General features: G+C 38.3%; 1 protein-coding gene across 2 annotated transcripts in view; it reads right to left on the minus strand.

Moving 5' to 3' along the window:
- Positions 1–15597, minus strand: part of LOC124712008 (coronin-6) — a 97022-nt gene extending 81425 nt beyond the window's left edge. Inside the window, exons 1-3 of one of the 2 annotated variants that reach the window (XM_047242297.1) lie at positions 15362–15597; positions 14869–15066; positions 4847–5001 (exon numbers count right to left, since the gene is read on the minus strand). In XM_047242297.1, coding sequence (XP_047098253.1) covers positions 4847–5001; positions 14869–15066 — 353 coding nt within the window. In that variant the 5' untranslated portion in view covers positions 15362–15597. Of the gene's footprint in view, positions 1–4846; positions 5002–14868; positions 15067–15207 lie in introns of both variants that reach the window. The other variant, XM_047242296.1, reaches the window with a different exon arrangement.
- Between the last annotated feature and the right edge of the window lie 56 nt (positions 15598–15653).

The following is a 15653-nucleotide window of genomic DNA, read 5'->3' on the forward strand; positions in this document are numbered from 1 at the left end:
CTGAAGTTTTGGCATGATTGGCTCATACGAAAAGTAGCAGGGGTCGTTCAAACCATGACTCTCAGAATAGTGTGACGAATTTTTTAGCCACTTTAGAGGCTTGTATCTATATTTAGGTATGGCTAAATCCCTAATTTTTTTCTGTGGTGTGATTCAGCATAAAAAGTTGTCTATGTATATTAAAGCAAATGACCAAATGTCTGCTAGAACTTTTAAAAAAACCTAGCAAACATGGCACATTCGCACCATCGTACATGATGCAGAGGTGAGTAGCCTCTCTTTAAAATCCCCTAAGAATTCAACCATTGAAGATACTCGACTAAAATTTGGTATGTAGCCACCAAAGACCATACAGAACCTCCACACCAAATTAGATTAGATTTGGAGATGGCTGAATAGGGACCCCTGGTTCCTTTGATGTTTAATGACCCAGCAGTGCCTTGGCTGTATTACTACCACTGGCTTCATAGTAGACCACTCTTATTTTCTTTGCTCTCTCTCTCTCTCTCTCTCTCTCTCTCTCTCTCTCTCTCTCTCTCTCTCCCTAATGCAATTCCCCAAATGTACTATCATTTAGAAGTACGAGTTTCATAGTTCATAGTACTTTTGAAGTGGTCTGTACAAATCCAGCAGCTTCTCTTACAGCATCAACAGCTTTATGCTGGAATCAAATCTTGTTGCAAAATCTTTACACAGACCTCCTACCCCATCACATGCACTTTTCCCATTATCTGTTGCTGAAAATAATCCATTTTTTGTCTTAATTCTTGTATACTGTTTTCAAAGTTATAAAGCTGAAAGCAGTTTTTAAAATGAGATGCTGCACCATCAGTCACATACAAATGTTTAGGAAATGTATCACCTCTAGATGCTATGTCATCAATTATCATACAGACAGGATAGTGTGCATGTGCACTGTCATGAATAAGATAACTGACAATAGCAAAACAGTGTGATGTTCCAAGGAAGTGAATATCAACACTTATAATGTGTTGCCAGTGGTAACTTTGAACTTCATTCTGCAAAGCAACAGATCAGCTCTCAGCAAAGTCAAAATGAAGAAATAATGTGTCAGTATTTTAGGATGTGGCTGACTTCACTTCCGCTATGGCCTGTCTCTAAATCTTGCAGATATGATGATGAGCTAATCATTTCATGACCCAATGTCTAACCACAGTAACAGACTTCCCTATTTCCACTGCCTTCTTCACCAACTCTCCTCCCTCCCACAATGCACAGGTTACACGACTGTCAGTATTCTGAAGCTGTAATGCTTCAATGGTCACTCCTTCAGGACCAGGACACAATGCATACTCTTGCAACCAACAGTTATCTTGTGGCTCTTGACATACACACAAAAGCATAAGGTCCAACTCTGTGCACTTCTTGCCTGTGACACTACTTATGGTGAAACAAATAAGTTGCAAATCAGTGCAGTAAATACATACGAATACTTCTTTCATTGGCTGTAATTATACACATTTCTGTTAAAAGGAGTAGAAATTTGAGACCAATCTTTAAATTTTAGTTCTCATTTTTCATTAAGAGAGATGCGTCTCTTACTGATCTTGTCATATGTCATTTTACCACTTTAAGTTTTTCACCATTTTCACTAACGGAAAAAACATCAGCCTGATTAGGACTGTGCCTGCTGCAATCTTTCTCATCACTTAGATAATATTCCAAAGCAACATTACGAATATCATCATGCAATTGATGCCCACAGTAGGAATCTGGGCATGCCCAAATACCTTTTTCACTCTTTATTACAGAAGTCAGTAATTGTACCATCTTAATAAAGATGACTGTCGAGATAGCTGTATTTAGGTTTTGAAAACACACATCAGACTGGGTGCCCATGTCACTATCTTCAGCTTCTGCAAAAACTCAATCCACATTATACACTTCACCACGTTCTGAAGATGTTGCTTGTGCAAAACTTTTTTCACATTCTTCCACTTTTCTTTGTAAATACTCTGTACTACTTATCTTGCTTGGGTGTTGAAGTGGGGACATATTAAGGGCTACAACAGAAATGCTAACATTCAGAGCCACAACACCTTCACACCCAGGAATATAAACATCTGCATTGTCTTCTTCAGTTCCACAATCCAATGATGGTGATCGTTCAGATAGGTTATCACTATATTTATTGTGGTAGCAAGTACAGCAATTCCTGCACAATGGGTGTGTCGGTTACACAGTTACTTGGGGACCAAGATATTTTTGCAATACCTCTGACAAATTTGCAACAATTACAAAGTGCTTTTCACTTTTCTTACATACAACCTTCTTTTGTCTTTTCATACCATAGTCCACACACCTCACCCTTTCACAATATTTCCTCACTGACATAGTGACACTGTATCTAATAAAAAGTACAAACTAAACACGAAACTCAACTTAATTCATGTGCAAGTTCTCACTCATTCGTTATAAACGGAAAAGAGCTGGAAACAGTTACCGATGTACATATTTTACAACTCAATAGTTTGATATGCATATTTTACACTAGAAATTTAATGATGTGAAATATGCAGGATGTTGAAAAATTTTCTTCACACAGAAAAATGTTGCCCACTTTGATGGCAATAACTACTAACACACTAACCAAACAATATATTGTGCAATTTTTGCAAGTTTTGTATGGAGGTTTTTGAGTAGCTAATTCGCAAAAACACACAAAAATGTAATTTTTTAAATTTTTAGTATTAAATATTTACACAATACAGACAGCTGGAGCAGAGAAGATATTGTTCATAATTATATCAGTTGTATCTGGTAATATTACAAGAAGTTAGCATTCTGTGGCTTTCAAATTAGAAAGCAAGAAATGAAAAAGGAAAATATTAAAATTTTAGTATTTTCTTCATAAATTTAGAAGTTAAAAGAAAGCCAGTGTGCACGCGCATGTACTAAACTTTAAAGCAAAACATCTGCCATGTCTCCAGTACTTTTGGTTATTAGTTTTTTTCCCCTTTAGTTCTCTGCTGTTTTAAGAGTTGTCTTCACGTTTTTCAAAGGACTGTACCATCCACAAAACCCAAGATAAAATGAAACTATTTTATTTCTTAACACATATGATATAGAAGTCTACCACATATTTTTTCCATGGAAATTCATAATCATGAATTGACATGTCCTGAATGATTAGCGATGAAACTACCCTGCAGCCTTTCTTTCTGCACTCCAATGCAAGTGGCAGGGTAAGAAAGCATAAGACGTGGTAAAACAAGACATACCCTCTATCATGCACATCACAGTGGTTTGCAGACTGCAGATGTAGATTTATAACTACATGTTATAACTACATGTTATAACTGGTCAATTACTGCCACTTTTTTCACCCAGCAGAGAGAAGACATTTGAACCTATTGTTTTGCATATTCACTTCCGCACCTGAGAAACAACCTGTATTTAAAACAATGACTTTTAGTCAAACCACAGTCTACTTTCGCATTGTCTGCACATCACAAGAACATGTAGGTGGAATTAAAAATACACGAAGGAGTGTACACAAAATACACAGAGGAATATGATACATTACAAATATGAGAAAGAGAATGATAAATTGGATTTTTTGTTTTGTTTTATGGTGTCAGGTCAGCTTGGTGATTTCTTTGCAAGCAGGCAATACGTATGTTCATGGTACATATACTATAAGTAAATTGCTAAAGCACAATATAAATAAATAGTATCTGTTAAAGCAGAACCAGTATCAGCACCTCCACAACCACCAACACAAAATGAGGCATTTACACTTAATGAAATAACGTACGCAGATTTAACATTACAGTGGATTGTGGGAACCTTTTTTTTTAACCTTTTTTTTTTTTTTAAGTAGCTTGGTGGATCACAATTTCAGGGGTGGGGAAGAATAGCAGGGTAAGGGTGGGGGAAGATGCTAATGTTACCTATAGGAGCATGCAGGGATGTTGTGTGGATAGGACAGGGCTGTTAGATGCAGCGTCAGAAGGCTGTGTCATGCGAGGGGTGCAGGGGGGCTTAGAGGAGAGAAGTAGAGAAAGGGAAAGGAAAAGGACTATGTAGGTGTGTTGGCAGTGTAAGAGATATGAGTATAATACAGGAGTTACAGCAGGGAAGAGGGTAGGCAGGTGGAGAACAGAGATGAGCAAAGGCCCGTCTGGTGGGCAGGGACTAGCCAAGGTCCCTGTCTTGTACCTACCTATTTCCTTCACTGCTTTGACTCCCATGCTACACGCAATCCTCTATCCCACCAACACACCTACATGGTTCTTTCCCCCCCTTCTTTACTTTTGTCTCCCCCTCACCCTCCCAGCAGAGCTCACAGATGATGCACATACCAGCCTTACACTGTCCCCACCACATCCCTGTATGCTCCCACAGGCAGCACTAGCATCTTTCCCACCTCTACACAGCTATCCTTCCACCTCCCCAGCCCTTACCTCTTCCCTACTCACTACCACACCCCCCAGCTGGATTGCTTCGCTTGTAGGATGCAGTTACAGTTGGACCCCAGTGCCCAGAGGCAAAAGGCCACAAATGTGAGAGTTGTGCTTGTGTGAATTTCTACTTTGGAAGAAAGGCTTTGCCCAAAATGTTAAATATTTAGCATTCTTTTATATTGTACCTGTCTGCAATTCAATAGGCCTATATGCTCCAAGGGGTTAATAGTAATCTATCCTTCCTACACTGTTATAAACTTTATTTACCTACTACAAATTTCCCATTTACATTTCTCACAGAAGTCAATAAAAAAGTAAAATCTTTATGACCCTCAGAGAAAGATTAGGCTTACTATGAAAAATTAGTGGTTCCAGAAGACACTGTTTTAATTTTGATATTGAAGCTTAACATTTCTCACCTAGATATACCACCATCCGGAATCTGCCACACTTTGACAACACAGTCTTCTGAACCACTAGCAATAACATTGTCATTGTGTGGACACCATGCTATGTCTAGGACTGGCCCCTTATGTCCACCAACCAACGGATGGTCTGCTGCAATGCGACCAACCTGCAGATTCAATTAAATGTTATGTCAACAACTAATGGAGACATCATTATGAAAAACAAGAAAGATTAATAAGATCCTTAAAAATGAAACATGCTGAAAATAGCCATGCATTTCATCTACAATACAACTGAAACAAAACTGAACTACATTTCTTCAGCAACTGAGATGCTAATGAAGTTGGTGCACATGCCCATTTCTCACATATAGCTACAACCACTGTAAAGTACAATATGATAATAGTGGGAAAAAAAGGATAGAGAGAATCTATACTCAAAAATAATCAATTTTTGAAATATAATGTAATTGAAAATATATTATAAATATAAGCGGATGGATAAAAAATCTACTCACCAAGTGGCAGGTAGTAAGTCTCCCATGATCCAAAGATCTAAATGACTTTTCTGAATTCTCCCAATTTCCTACACCTCACCAGTCCTTTCCCTTCATCCCCCTTCTATCTCCTTGAACCCACCTGCCAGAAGAAGGAGCCATTTGCTCTGAAAGCTTGCACATTTCTTTGACTTTTATGTGTTTTCTCCTGCCGCCACTTCGTGAGTAGATAATCTTTTATCTACCCAATTACATTATTTTTCGAAGGTAAGAGAGAGAGAGATAGGGTGGGAGGGGGAGGGACCTTTAACTATGGCACTCCTTGCTTTGTTGATAACTGCAAAAGGCAGTTGTGCTGACCATCTGTAGAAAAGTTTGTAGAATTCTCCAAGAACATTACTGATAGTTCTTATTTAAATCATCATCAGTCTATAAAAACCATATTAAATCAGTGAGCCAGTATAAATAACACTGACTCTGCCTCTAACCCACCCCCCCCCCCCCCCCCGTCCCCCAAGTGGGAAGAAATCACTATAGAAAGTACTTGGTATCTTCTGTATCTGAAGGGATATTAATTATACCAAAGGAATTTGATAAAGGTATTACATATGCTTTGACTAAACTGTCACATACACACTGATGATAATGGTCCATTACGCAGACATTTGTTGATTTTTTTCTTTTTAACATAAGGTCATTTCCATATTTGCAATAACTTTTCAGAAGGGCAGGTTACTGTAAAAGTGTTTCACAATACTGAAAAACCAATGTAGCACTATCATTTGGCAAGTTAACAACTGCAATGGTATTATGGTTTCTACACTGCCACCCTACATGATACCCAATCTATTAAATACATGGTTTCTTCAAGTTTTATTTTTTTTTTTTTTATTTTTTGTGCTTTGTATAACATATGTAACTCCCCTAAGTTTGTATTTATTTCTTTATGTATTACTAATTCTTATTTAATCAAATGTACTTGATTTTATTGTCTGATTCAAGTTAATTGACATTTACCATTTAGAGTCCAAAGTTGTCACAGTGTACTTCTCTTTACAGCAACGTGAGGTCACCTACGAGTCTACGTCTCCACCAAAAATCACACAAATATTCTGAAACTCACGTATGGTACAGATCTCTACAGCATCTTCTAGTAGGACAAACATGTAATACCAATTTTAATTAGAGCCAAAGTGATGTGCTTCTGTAAACAGGCAAAACTGGGAACTGAAAAGTTTTCTCAGTTGAAATCTGGCATGCACAATGCACCAAAAGTAGCAACACAGTTGAAGCTGACAGTGCCAATACTGCCATCACTGGCATATTGGTGCCAGGAGCAGTCCAGCTAGGCAACTATCAAATCCCAACTGCTTTAAATCAGAATATAGCTCAGTGGAGAGAAACGAAGAGCTCTTTCCCAAATACATCTCAAACATATGTTTTCTGAATCCAGTATGCAGCTTTATCTTATAAGCCACTGAATTACAAGTGGATCCTTCTATTGTGTTTATAATTATTTCTCTTCTAACAAACAGTTATTTTTACATTTCATTATATCTATTATTGCTAACTTTTAACATATTTCCACCTCCCCCCCTCCCTCCCCCCAATCTCCATGTCACCACTCAATAATATTTCATTCCCCTTTTCTGCTTTTTTCCATTCAACTGATTCTTCCACTGGGTCAACCAAAACTTGTATTCCACCTGTGTGCTTTGATCTGTGATATAACTTTGTTGGGGGATGTCACGGTAGTGCAGTGTTTTTTTGTCAGGTCAGTTGTAGGTGGCGTGCTGCAGTATTTTGTGGTTGTGCTTCGAAGAGAGAGAGAGAGAGAGAGAGAGAGAGAGAGAGAGTGTGAGTGTGAGTGTGAGTGTGTGTGTGTGTGTGTGTGTGTGTGTGTTTTAGATTTATGTGATGGTGGCTTTTGATGGTAAGTAATTTTTTGTAGTTTTGTTGTTGCAATCTGTATGGTATATGTGCAAGTTTATAGTTACTTTTGTATATCAGAATTGTTAATAATGCACGCTTTCATTGATTTCAGGTCTTTTCTTGTTAGTTATGGTAACTGTGTTGGATTGTGGTTGATGGGTACTGTGGCTTTTTGTTTACCATCAATGGTTAGGTTACTTTTTTTTTATCAGTTATGTGGCTGGCTTTTGGATTGTTATACTGTGGACTTTGTTTTAGATAGCTAGTGTAAGTGAAGGTTTGGATAATGGATTTGATAATTTCAGGGAGTTGGTTTTTGGTACAGCAGGTTTTGTTTTTGTTGCCATATAGGTCACGTGAAATTTGTAGTACTGAGTTTCAGAGTTGCATGTGGATTCACAGCATCAATGGCTTCGTATGATCTATGTAGGTCAAATGAAATTTATGGTACCTTGTATCTGAGCTGTGCATGTTACTGGTATCATGGTCTCCATTTGAGCTACACAGACCAAGTGAAGTTTATGATAGCAACCATTTGGCTTTTTGTGTGTGTGTGTGTGTGTGTGTGTGTGTGTGTGTGTGTGTGTGTGTTGAATGTCGGGAATTTTGTTCGCTAGATTTTTGAGTTATTTGTTTTGAGTCATATATTTAGTTTGCCTTCGACAGAAAAACCGTATTTTCCATGAGTGTCCCATTACTTTCGTTCTATTGCTGGAGTTAAATATTTCTTGTGCTCTTTATGTTTGTTCGCAGGTCTAATGGGTGATGTAATGGTTGCCATCTTGTACACATTTGAAACAAGGGTGCAACCATCATGACATCACGAGTCAAAGCCAACGAGTGGAATCGCAAATTTCATTTTAGCCTTTCCATTTCACTTTGTCTACACTGTGTCTGCATTAAGTTCATGTTTATAACTATTTGACAGCCTGTGCTTTCCTCTCCTCCTCTCATCATCTTTTGTTATCTCACATCTGCACAAGATATGATATTTATTTACTTTCTTCTTGCTCTTAACTTTTACATTACATGATGATCATACTGAAATGCTAAACTGCGATTCTAATTTGACACTATCTCAACTTCCTAGGTAGAAACATTCTACCTGTAAAGTTATACGACGACTTTCAAGAAACAAATTTACAGTTTTCTTACTGCAGTTCTTATAAATAGTGAAACTTTCTTTTACACTAGCACTGACAAATTTTTTGACAAGGCTGAAAATTAATATTTATGTGATGAGTCACATTTCTTCTGTAATGGCATGGACTACTTCCATCAAATATGTGAAACATGAGGTTTTTACCATCGTCTACAAGCACAGGTTTGTATCCCATCTTACAAACATGATTAGTTTTCTGGATATTACGTTATCTCCTCTTATGCTGATCCTAGGTGATGCAAACTAAAAAATTATGTCTTGACACATCAATTATTCACATTATTTCAAACTTTGTTGACTGTGCAGTAGGCAAGACCTTTTTATTATAAGTCTTATTGGCATTCCGAACAGTTAAAGTAATATCCCAGCTTGTGATAGATGAAAGTGAAGCAAATACAGTATTTTGTTACACAATGAGAATATTTGCAACATAATATTGTTATCTAATTATCAGCCACTGAAATTCAATCACTAGTTAAATCATGCAAAAATATTTGTTCTTCATTACTTATCTGTCTCTATTAATATTTTTAATTAAAATGGGCAATTGGAAGCGTATTTTATGTACAGCAAGAGAAAGATTTATGACCTGCAAGTGATATGAAAAGTGCCAGACTATTGAACCAAAGGTTTGGGGTCTGATCTCTTAGCCAGTTCTATAATTTTTTTCTGTCACTTATAACTGCTTTCACCTCTGGCAACATTGGTTAATGGGAAGAAAGCTATGTTGCGGCTAGGTTTGCTCGTTAAGTCAATTCAAAGTTCAGAGGAAGACAACAGTATACCACCTCAACAGGACCATGCCTAGCAAATAACTGTGGTGGTCAAACCAATCTTCAGACTGATGAAAGCTTTGCTTTTTTTTTTTTAAATTACAAACATGTCAAATACTGGCTGATGTTAATATTTAAGGTGTTTTGCTCTTGTTAATATTTGTGTCGAGTGTATCTGTTGCTTTTGAAATCGGAAAGATGTAGGGGAAGTAAGAGATGGATTGCATGTATGTTTTCAGGTTTTCACAGAAGGTCAAAACCACACTTCTATGCATAGCATTTTCACAACTGATCTATATGTGAGTCAGAATAATAGAGTGACTAACAGCAAGTTATTTACAGGGCAGCTGCCATAGCAACAACCAACTGGAGCACAAGTTCGACCATACTTTGTCTGAGCCCAGTTGTCATACCGCTCTGTTACCTCAGCTGCTAGTTATAGCCAATTGTGGATGAAAACTGCAGTCTTTAATGTAATTGTTGTATTTTGTTCTTATATGCTTTGTTTCTCTGTGTGATACATTTATTTTAAGGAATGTGTGAAGCTCAGTGTGAAATTGCTCAGGGAAGTGATAGGACTATTAGGGATACCGAAAATTTAACTGAATACTGCTCTTTAACAGTGGATGTATGGACATCATGAGTATGGAACCAAATGGTTGCTGCTGTCAGACACATACTGCACTTGTATGAAACTGTGAATCATCATCATCATCATCATCCCCCCCCCCCCCTTACCATGCTCAAATGCCAGTCACTTTCTTATTCTGATCTAGGTGTAGCAACCTCTTTCAGATGCTCTGAGCGCACTTCAGGTCACTACACTGAGCACAATGGCTGGCCCAGTCATTAAAATATAATGTGCCAAAATGAACTGCCTATTCACTAAAAATATATCACCAGCCAAACAAGCAAGAAAACCTCAGAAATCTCAACCTGAAATTGAACAGATGCAGTGTTTATGCTTTGCATCAGTAGAGTGTTAATACTAAAATCATAACCGCAACATACGTTGCAGTCTAAGTAACAGCCTCCACCACAATTATTATTACACAATCTTTTTCATCAAGATCTTTTTTCCCCATCATCTTTTATCACAGGTACTATAATTATATACATATCACCATGATTACAGACAACTTGCCAAGAAGAGGTAAGGTATCAATGGCCAATTGGCCAAAAGCTCACTTCCCGATAGTCTTTTTGTTGTGCCTATTTGCAACTCAGCATCTCTGCTATATGGTGAGTGGGAGCCCAGAAGAGTCTGATTCCACCCATCTACTCTGATCCATGACGTCACCAATAGGGCGGAAACGACCATTCTCAATGTCTCCAATATGGCACCTATGATGTCATTACATAAACACGACAACAAACACAAAAATACATATAAAACCAACCAACACATTTCCCTCCAAAAATACAATCAAACTAATGGGACCAAAGCAGGAAATTAGGTTCTTTTTGGGTGGGTACAAACTAAATATAAACACATACTGACACACACCACTATCCCAAACCACACAAAACGATGACATTAAAACACCACAAAATTCCTAAATTCTGCTACATTTACAATATTGACAAGAATCGGTCACTTCCCTCCACCTACATAGCTCAACCGCAATTGTCGATACCACAAAACAAAAACCAACTACTCCAAACATTATAATCACACCACAACTATTGATACCACGAAGCCAACATTCAAAAGAACAAAAATTGGAATCTAACACTTCCCTTGACCTATATAGGTCAACAGCGGCTCACAATACCAAAAAACACATAGCTACGACAACACATTGGAATCTGTCACTTCCCATGACCTATACAGCTCAAATACAACTGGCAATAGCAAAAAAATTGAAATTTAGTACTTTCCCTAATATACATAAACCAACCACATGTGCCGATACCAAAACATCAACCACCAACACATGCAGTAAATAACACCGACCCAATAACACACGAAATCCCACTGAGCATCATGACACGCAAACAATAGACCAATAGAGGTGCCGTGTGCACCTTGGCCAAACCAGATGGTATTGCCGGAGGCTTCTGTTGGTAAGCAGTTTTTGTTTTGGTTTTATTCCACAGTCACTGCGATGTTTTGTCTATTGTGTATTTGTGGTAGGACGGCTGTGTTTTAATTCATGTAGTGAATATGGGGTATTTGAGGTTTTGGCGTTTTGGTTAACCACTTTTTGGAGTTGAGGTGCTGTTTTTGTACCAAAAAAAAAAAAAAAAAAAAAAAAAAAAAAATAGCCGTGGCTGAGCTATGTAGGTCAAGAGAAATGTGCGATTCCACTTTTCAGAGATGTAGGTATTGATAGCAGCGGTTGAGCTATACAGGGTGTTACAAAAAGGTACGGCCAAACTTTCAGGAAACATTCCTCACATACAAAAAAAGGAAATATGTTATGTGGACATGTGTCCGGAAACGCTTACTTTCCATTTTATTACTTCTCTTCAAATCACATTAATCATGGAATGGAAACACACAGCAACAGAATGTACCAGTGTGACTTCAAACACTGTTACAGGAAATGTTCAAAATGTCCTCCGTTAGCGAGGATACATTCATCCACCCTCCATCGCATGGAATCCATGATGCGCTGATGCAGCCCTGGAGAATGGTGTATTGTATCACAGCCGTCCACAATACGAGCACGAAGAGTCTCTACATTTGGTACCGGGGTTGCGTAGACAAGAGCTTTCAAATGCCCCCATAAATGAAAGCCAAGAGTGTTGAGGTCAGGAGAGCATGGAGGCCATGGAATTGGTCCGTCTCTACCAATCCATCGGTCACCGAATCTGTTGTTGAGAAGCGTACGAACACTTCGACTGAAATGTGCAGGAGCTCCATCGTGCATGAACCACATGTTGTATCGTACTTATAAAGGCACATGTTCTGGCAGCACAGGTAGAGTATCCCGTATGAAATCATGATAACGTGCTCCATTGAGCGTAGGTGGAAGAACATGGGGCCCAATCAAGACATTACCAATGATGCCTGCCCAAACGTTCACAGAAAATCTGTGTTGATGACATGATTGCACAATTGCGTGCGGATTCTCGTCAGCCCACACATGTTGACTGTGGAAATTTACAGTTTGATCACGTTGGAATGAAGCCTCACCCGTAAAGAGAACATTTGCACTGAAATGAGGATTGACACATTGATGGATGAACCATTCGCAGAAGTGTACCCGTGGAGGCCAATCAGCTGCTGATAGTGCCTGCACACGCTGTACATGGTATGGAAACAACTGGTTCTCCCGTAGCACTCTCCACACAGTGACGTGATCAACGTTACCTTGTACAGCCGCAACTTCTCTGACACTGACATTAGGGTTATCGTCAATTGCACGAAGAATTGCCTCGTCCATTGCAGGCGTCCTCGTCGTTCTAGGTCTTCCCTAGTCACGAGTCATAGGCTGGAATGTTCCGTGCTCCCTAAGACGCCGATCAATTGCTTCAAACGTCTTCCGGTCAGGACACCTTCGTTCTGGAAATCTGTCTCAATACAAACGTACCGCGCCACAGCTATTGCCCCGTGCTAATCCATACATCAAATGGGCATATGCCAACTCCGCATTTGTAAACACTGCACTGACTGCAAAACCACGTTCGTGATGAACACCAACCTGTTGATGCTACGTACTGATGTGCTTGATGTTAGTACTGTAGAGCAATGAGTCACATGTCAACACAAGCACCGAACTCAACATTACCTTCCCTCAATTGGGCCAACCAGCGGTGAATCGAGGAAGTACAGTACATACTGACGAAACTAAAATGAGCTCTAACATGGAAATTAAGCGTTTCTGGACACTGGACACATGTCCACATAACATCCTTTCTTTATTCGTGTGTGAGGAAAGTTTGGCCGTACCTTTTTGTAACACCCTGTATAGGTCAAGCGAAATGTCAGATTCCTGTATTGTTGGTGTAGCAGAGTGTTTTAATTTAATTTTTTTTAAATACCATTTGTTTTCGGATGGTGTGGTAATTTTTTTTATTGTTATATATTTAGCCTGTCCCCACCCTAAACCCCCACTTTTCCACTATTATCATGTTAGTTTCATTTTATTTTTGGACTGAGACATTACTGCATCATTTCAATTTTTGTTTGCCTTTGTTGGCATGTGCATGTAGTGATGTTATTGTCGCCATATAGTATACACCGGAACTAGCCATTTCCGCCATACTGATGACATCACAGGTCAAAGCAAACAGGTAGAATCTGACACTTCTGCAGTGCCATCATTCTGATGGCACCATGGGTCAAAATGGATAGGTTAATAATCTGTACATTCTAGAGTTCCTACTGAACAATTTGATATGCCGTGTGGGATTCTTCAGGCTATTAAGGAAGCAAATCAACAAATATTATTCTTAACACATCAAATGTTGATTAAAAAAAAATATATATATATTCTTCATCCAAAATCACGTCACGGAAAAACCACATTGCAGATTTGTATGTAAAAATACACTCACAATGATTGTCACATTGGTAATATTTTTATGGAAATTATCAAGATGCCAAAACCATAACTCTAAAATTTGTATCATGCCTATCCTTGTATTACTGCTGTCCTGCAGTCCAATGTCAAAACTATCTTGTTCCTTGATGGTGTTCCCACAGTATTACTCTAGCTGTGAAGAAAGTGACTTCATCCTCAATCCATTTTACTTATTCAACCGCTGGTCTTATATATCCTCACTCCAAATTCAAGAAAAGCTATGGTTTATTGTGTTGTAAACTGCAAGTCTGTATATTACGGACAATAACTTAATTGGAAAAGTATTTTTAAAAAAGTTGTGTGGGAGGTGCAGCACTAATGTTATGTGATTTAACTAAATGACAAATTCTAATTCATTACTGTCTGATGGGGACTTAAACTCATTCCTTTTATTTTTTGGAGATTTGGTATTTTCCAAGCAGAATTCATCTACAGCATGGTTTAGGAAATTTATTGTCAGTAATGAACAATACTTTAATTTCAATGAGAAATAAGGCCACCTTCTATATTTTCTGTTGCAAAGCGATTAGTTTGTCAACATATCATAAAACCGGGTCTCAAATTACTGCGCTCTGTGCTTTTGCATGAAAATGGAAAAGAAAATTAATTTATGTCAATCATTCCCGGATACTTTAAAGCAATTTAAACTTCTTTACACTTCATTCACACTTAAGTCAGTGGAATATTCCATAAGGAAGCATGCATTCAGTAAGCATATATTTTGAGATGATTCTAAAAATACACACACACCAGTATGTTGCAACAGATGAAAGTCTTTATTATTAAAAAAGCGTTGAGAATCCTTAAGAATTCAGCACTAAGGTTTCTCTCTCTGTACTGAATCCCTTATCGTCGATCCCTCTGCATATCAAAGCATTACCATTAAAAAAAAAATCTAAGTTCGTAAAGTACACCGACAACTTGCTATTTCAAAGCCAAAGGTATCTCTAAGAAGTCTGGTAGAACGGTGACATGTCGTTTATCAACACACACACACACACACACACACACACACACACACACACACACACACACTGGCTCAAAAGTAGGGGAGCGGTTTCCTGTTGTGTTGACACATCCTTCCTCAAAACTCATTATCAAAGTGCGAGAGAACCAGCAACCTATTAAAATGAATTACCTTACTCAAAGGTAAGACGACGAACGCTCCGCCACCAGCCGATTCAACAATGATCGCCAAAAATTTTGGGTTTACTGCACAGAAAGTGGAATCCCACGATGACTTTGACACTCTAATATTGTCATAACATTGTTCTCTTTTCAGGGCAGATCCGTATACATGACGGAACTTGCTACTTCTTACCACACGGAAAGACATCTGAAAAGCAGAATCAATACATATGAACATCAATATAATTTGTTGGCTTTCATTAAGATCATACATAATACACTATTAACCACAAATACGTATAGTTATCGGTATCGCATGACAACAGTAGATCTACATGTCGTCACTCACCTTCCACTGCTTTATTTAATCGCTAATACGAAATGTCACTGCTAACGACGAATATTAGTGACTGTCCATTCATAAATCTAGTATTTGCACTAAAAATTTGGAGGCGTTCTTGATGCGGTTTCGTGTCAATAGAATTCCTGGAAAGCGCCCTTACCTTCGAAACGGAAATAGCGTCACAGCACCATATTAGGTAATGTACCTTGAAATTATTAGATGAAAAATTGCAGTAATGTCTATAGCTAAAACAATACGAAGGTGATACACCGTGTCAACTAGTACTTAATCCACAACGAATGCAAGCATCAACGCCTATAACATGTTCGTTCCAATGCCTATTGTTTCGTTTACGAAAGCCCTCCGCCTTTTAATCTATGTTTCGAGATAGCGCATCGAAGTGTTAGTACGTCGAGCGAAACCTAGATGGAGATGGCAAGGGACGAAGTTGA

This window comes from Schistocerca piceifrons, chromosome 8 (genome assembly GCF_021461385.2).
Source record: "Schistocerca piceifrons isolate TAMUIC-IGC-003096 chromosome 8, iqSchPice1.1, whole genome shotgun sequence".
NCBI lineage: Eukaryota > Metazoa > Arthropoda > Insecta > Orthoptera > Acrididae > Schistocerca > Schistocerca piceifrons.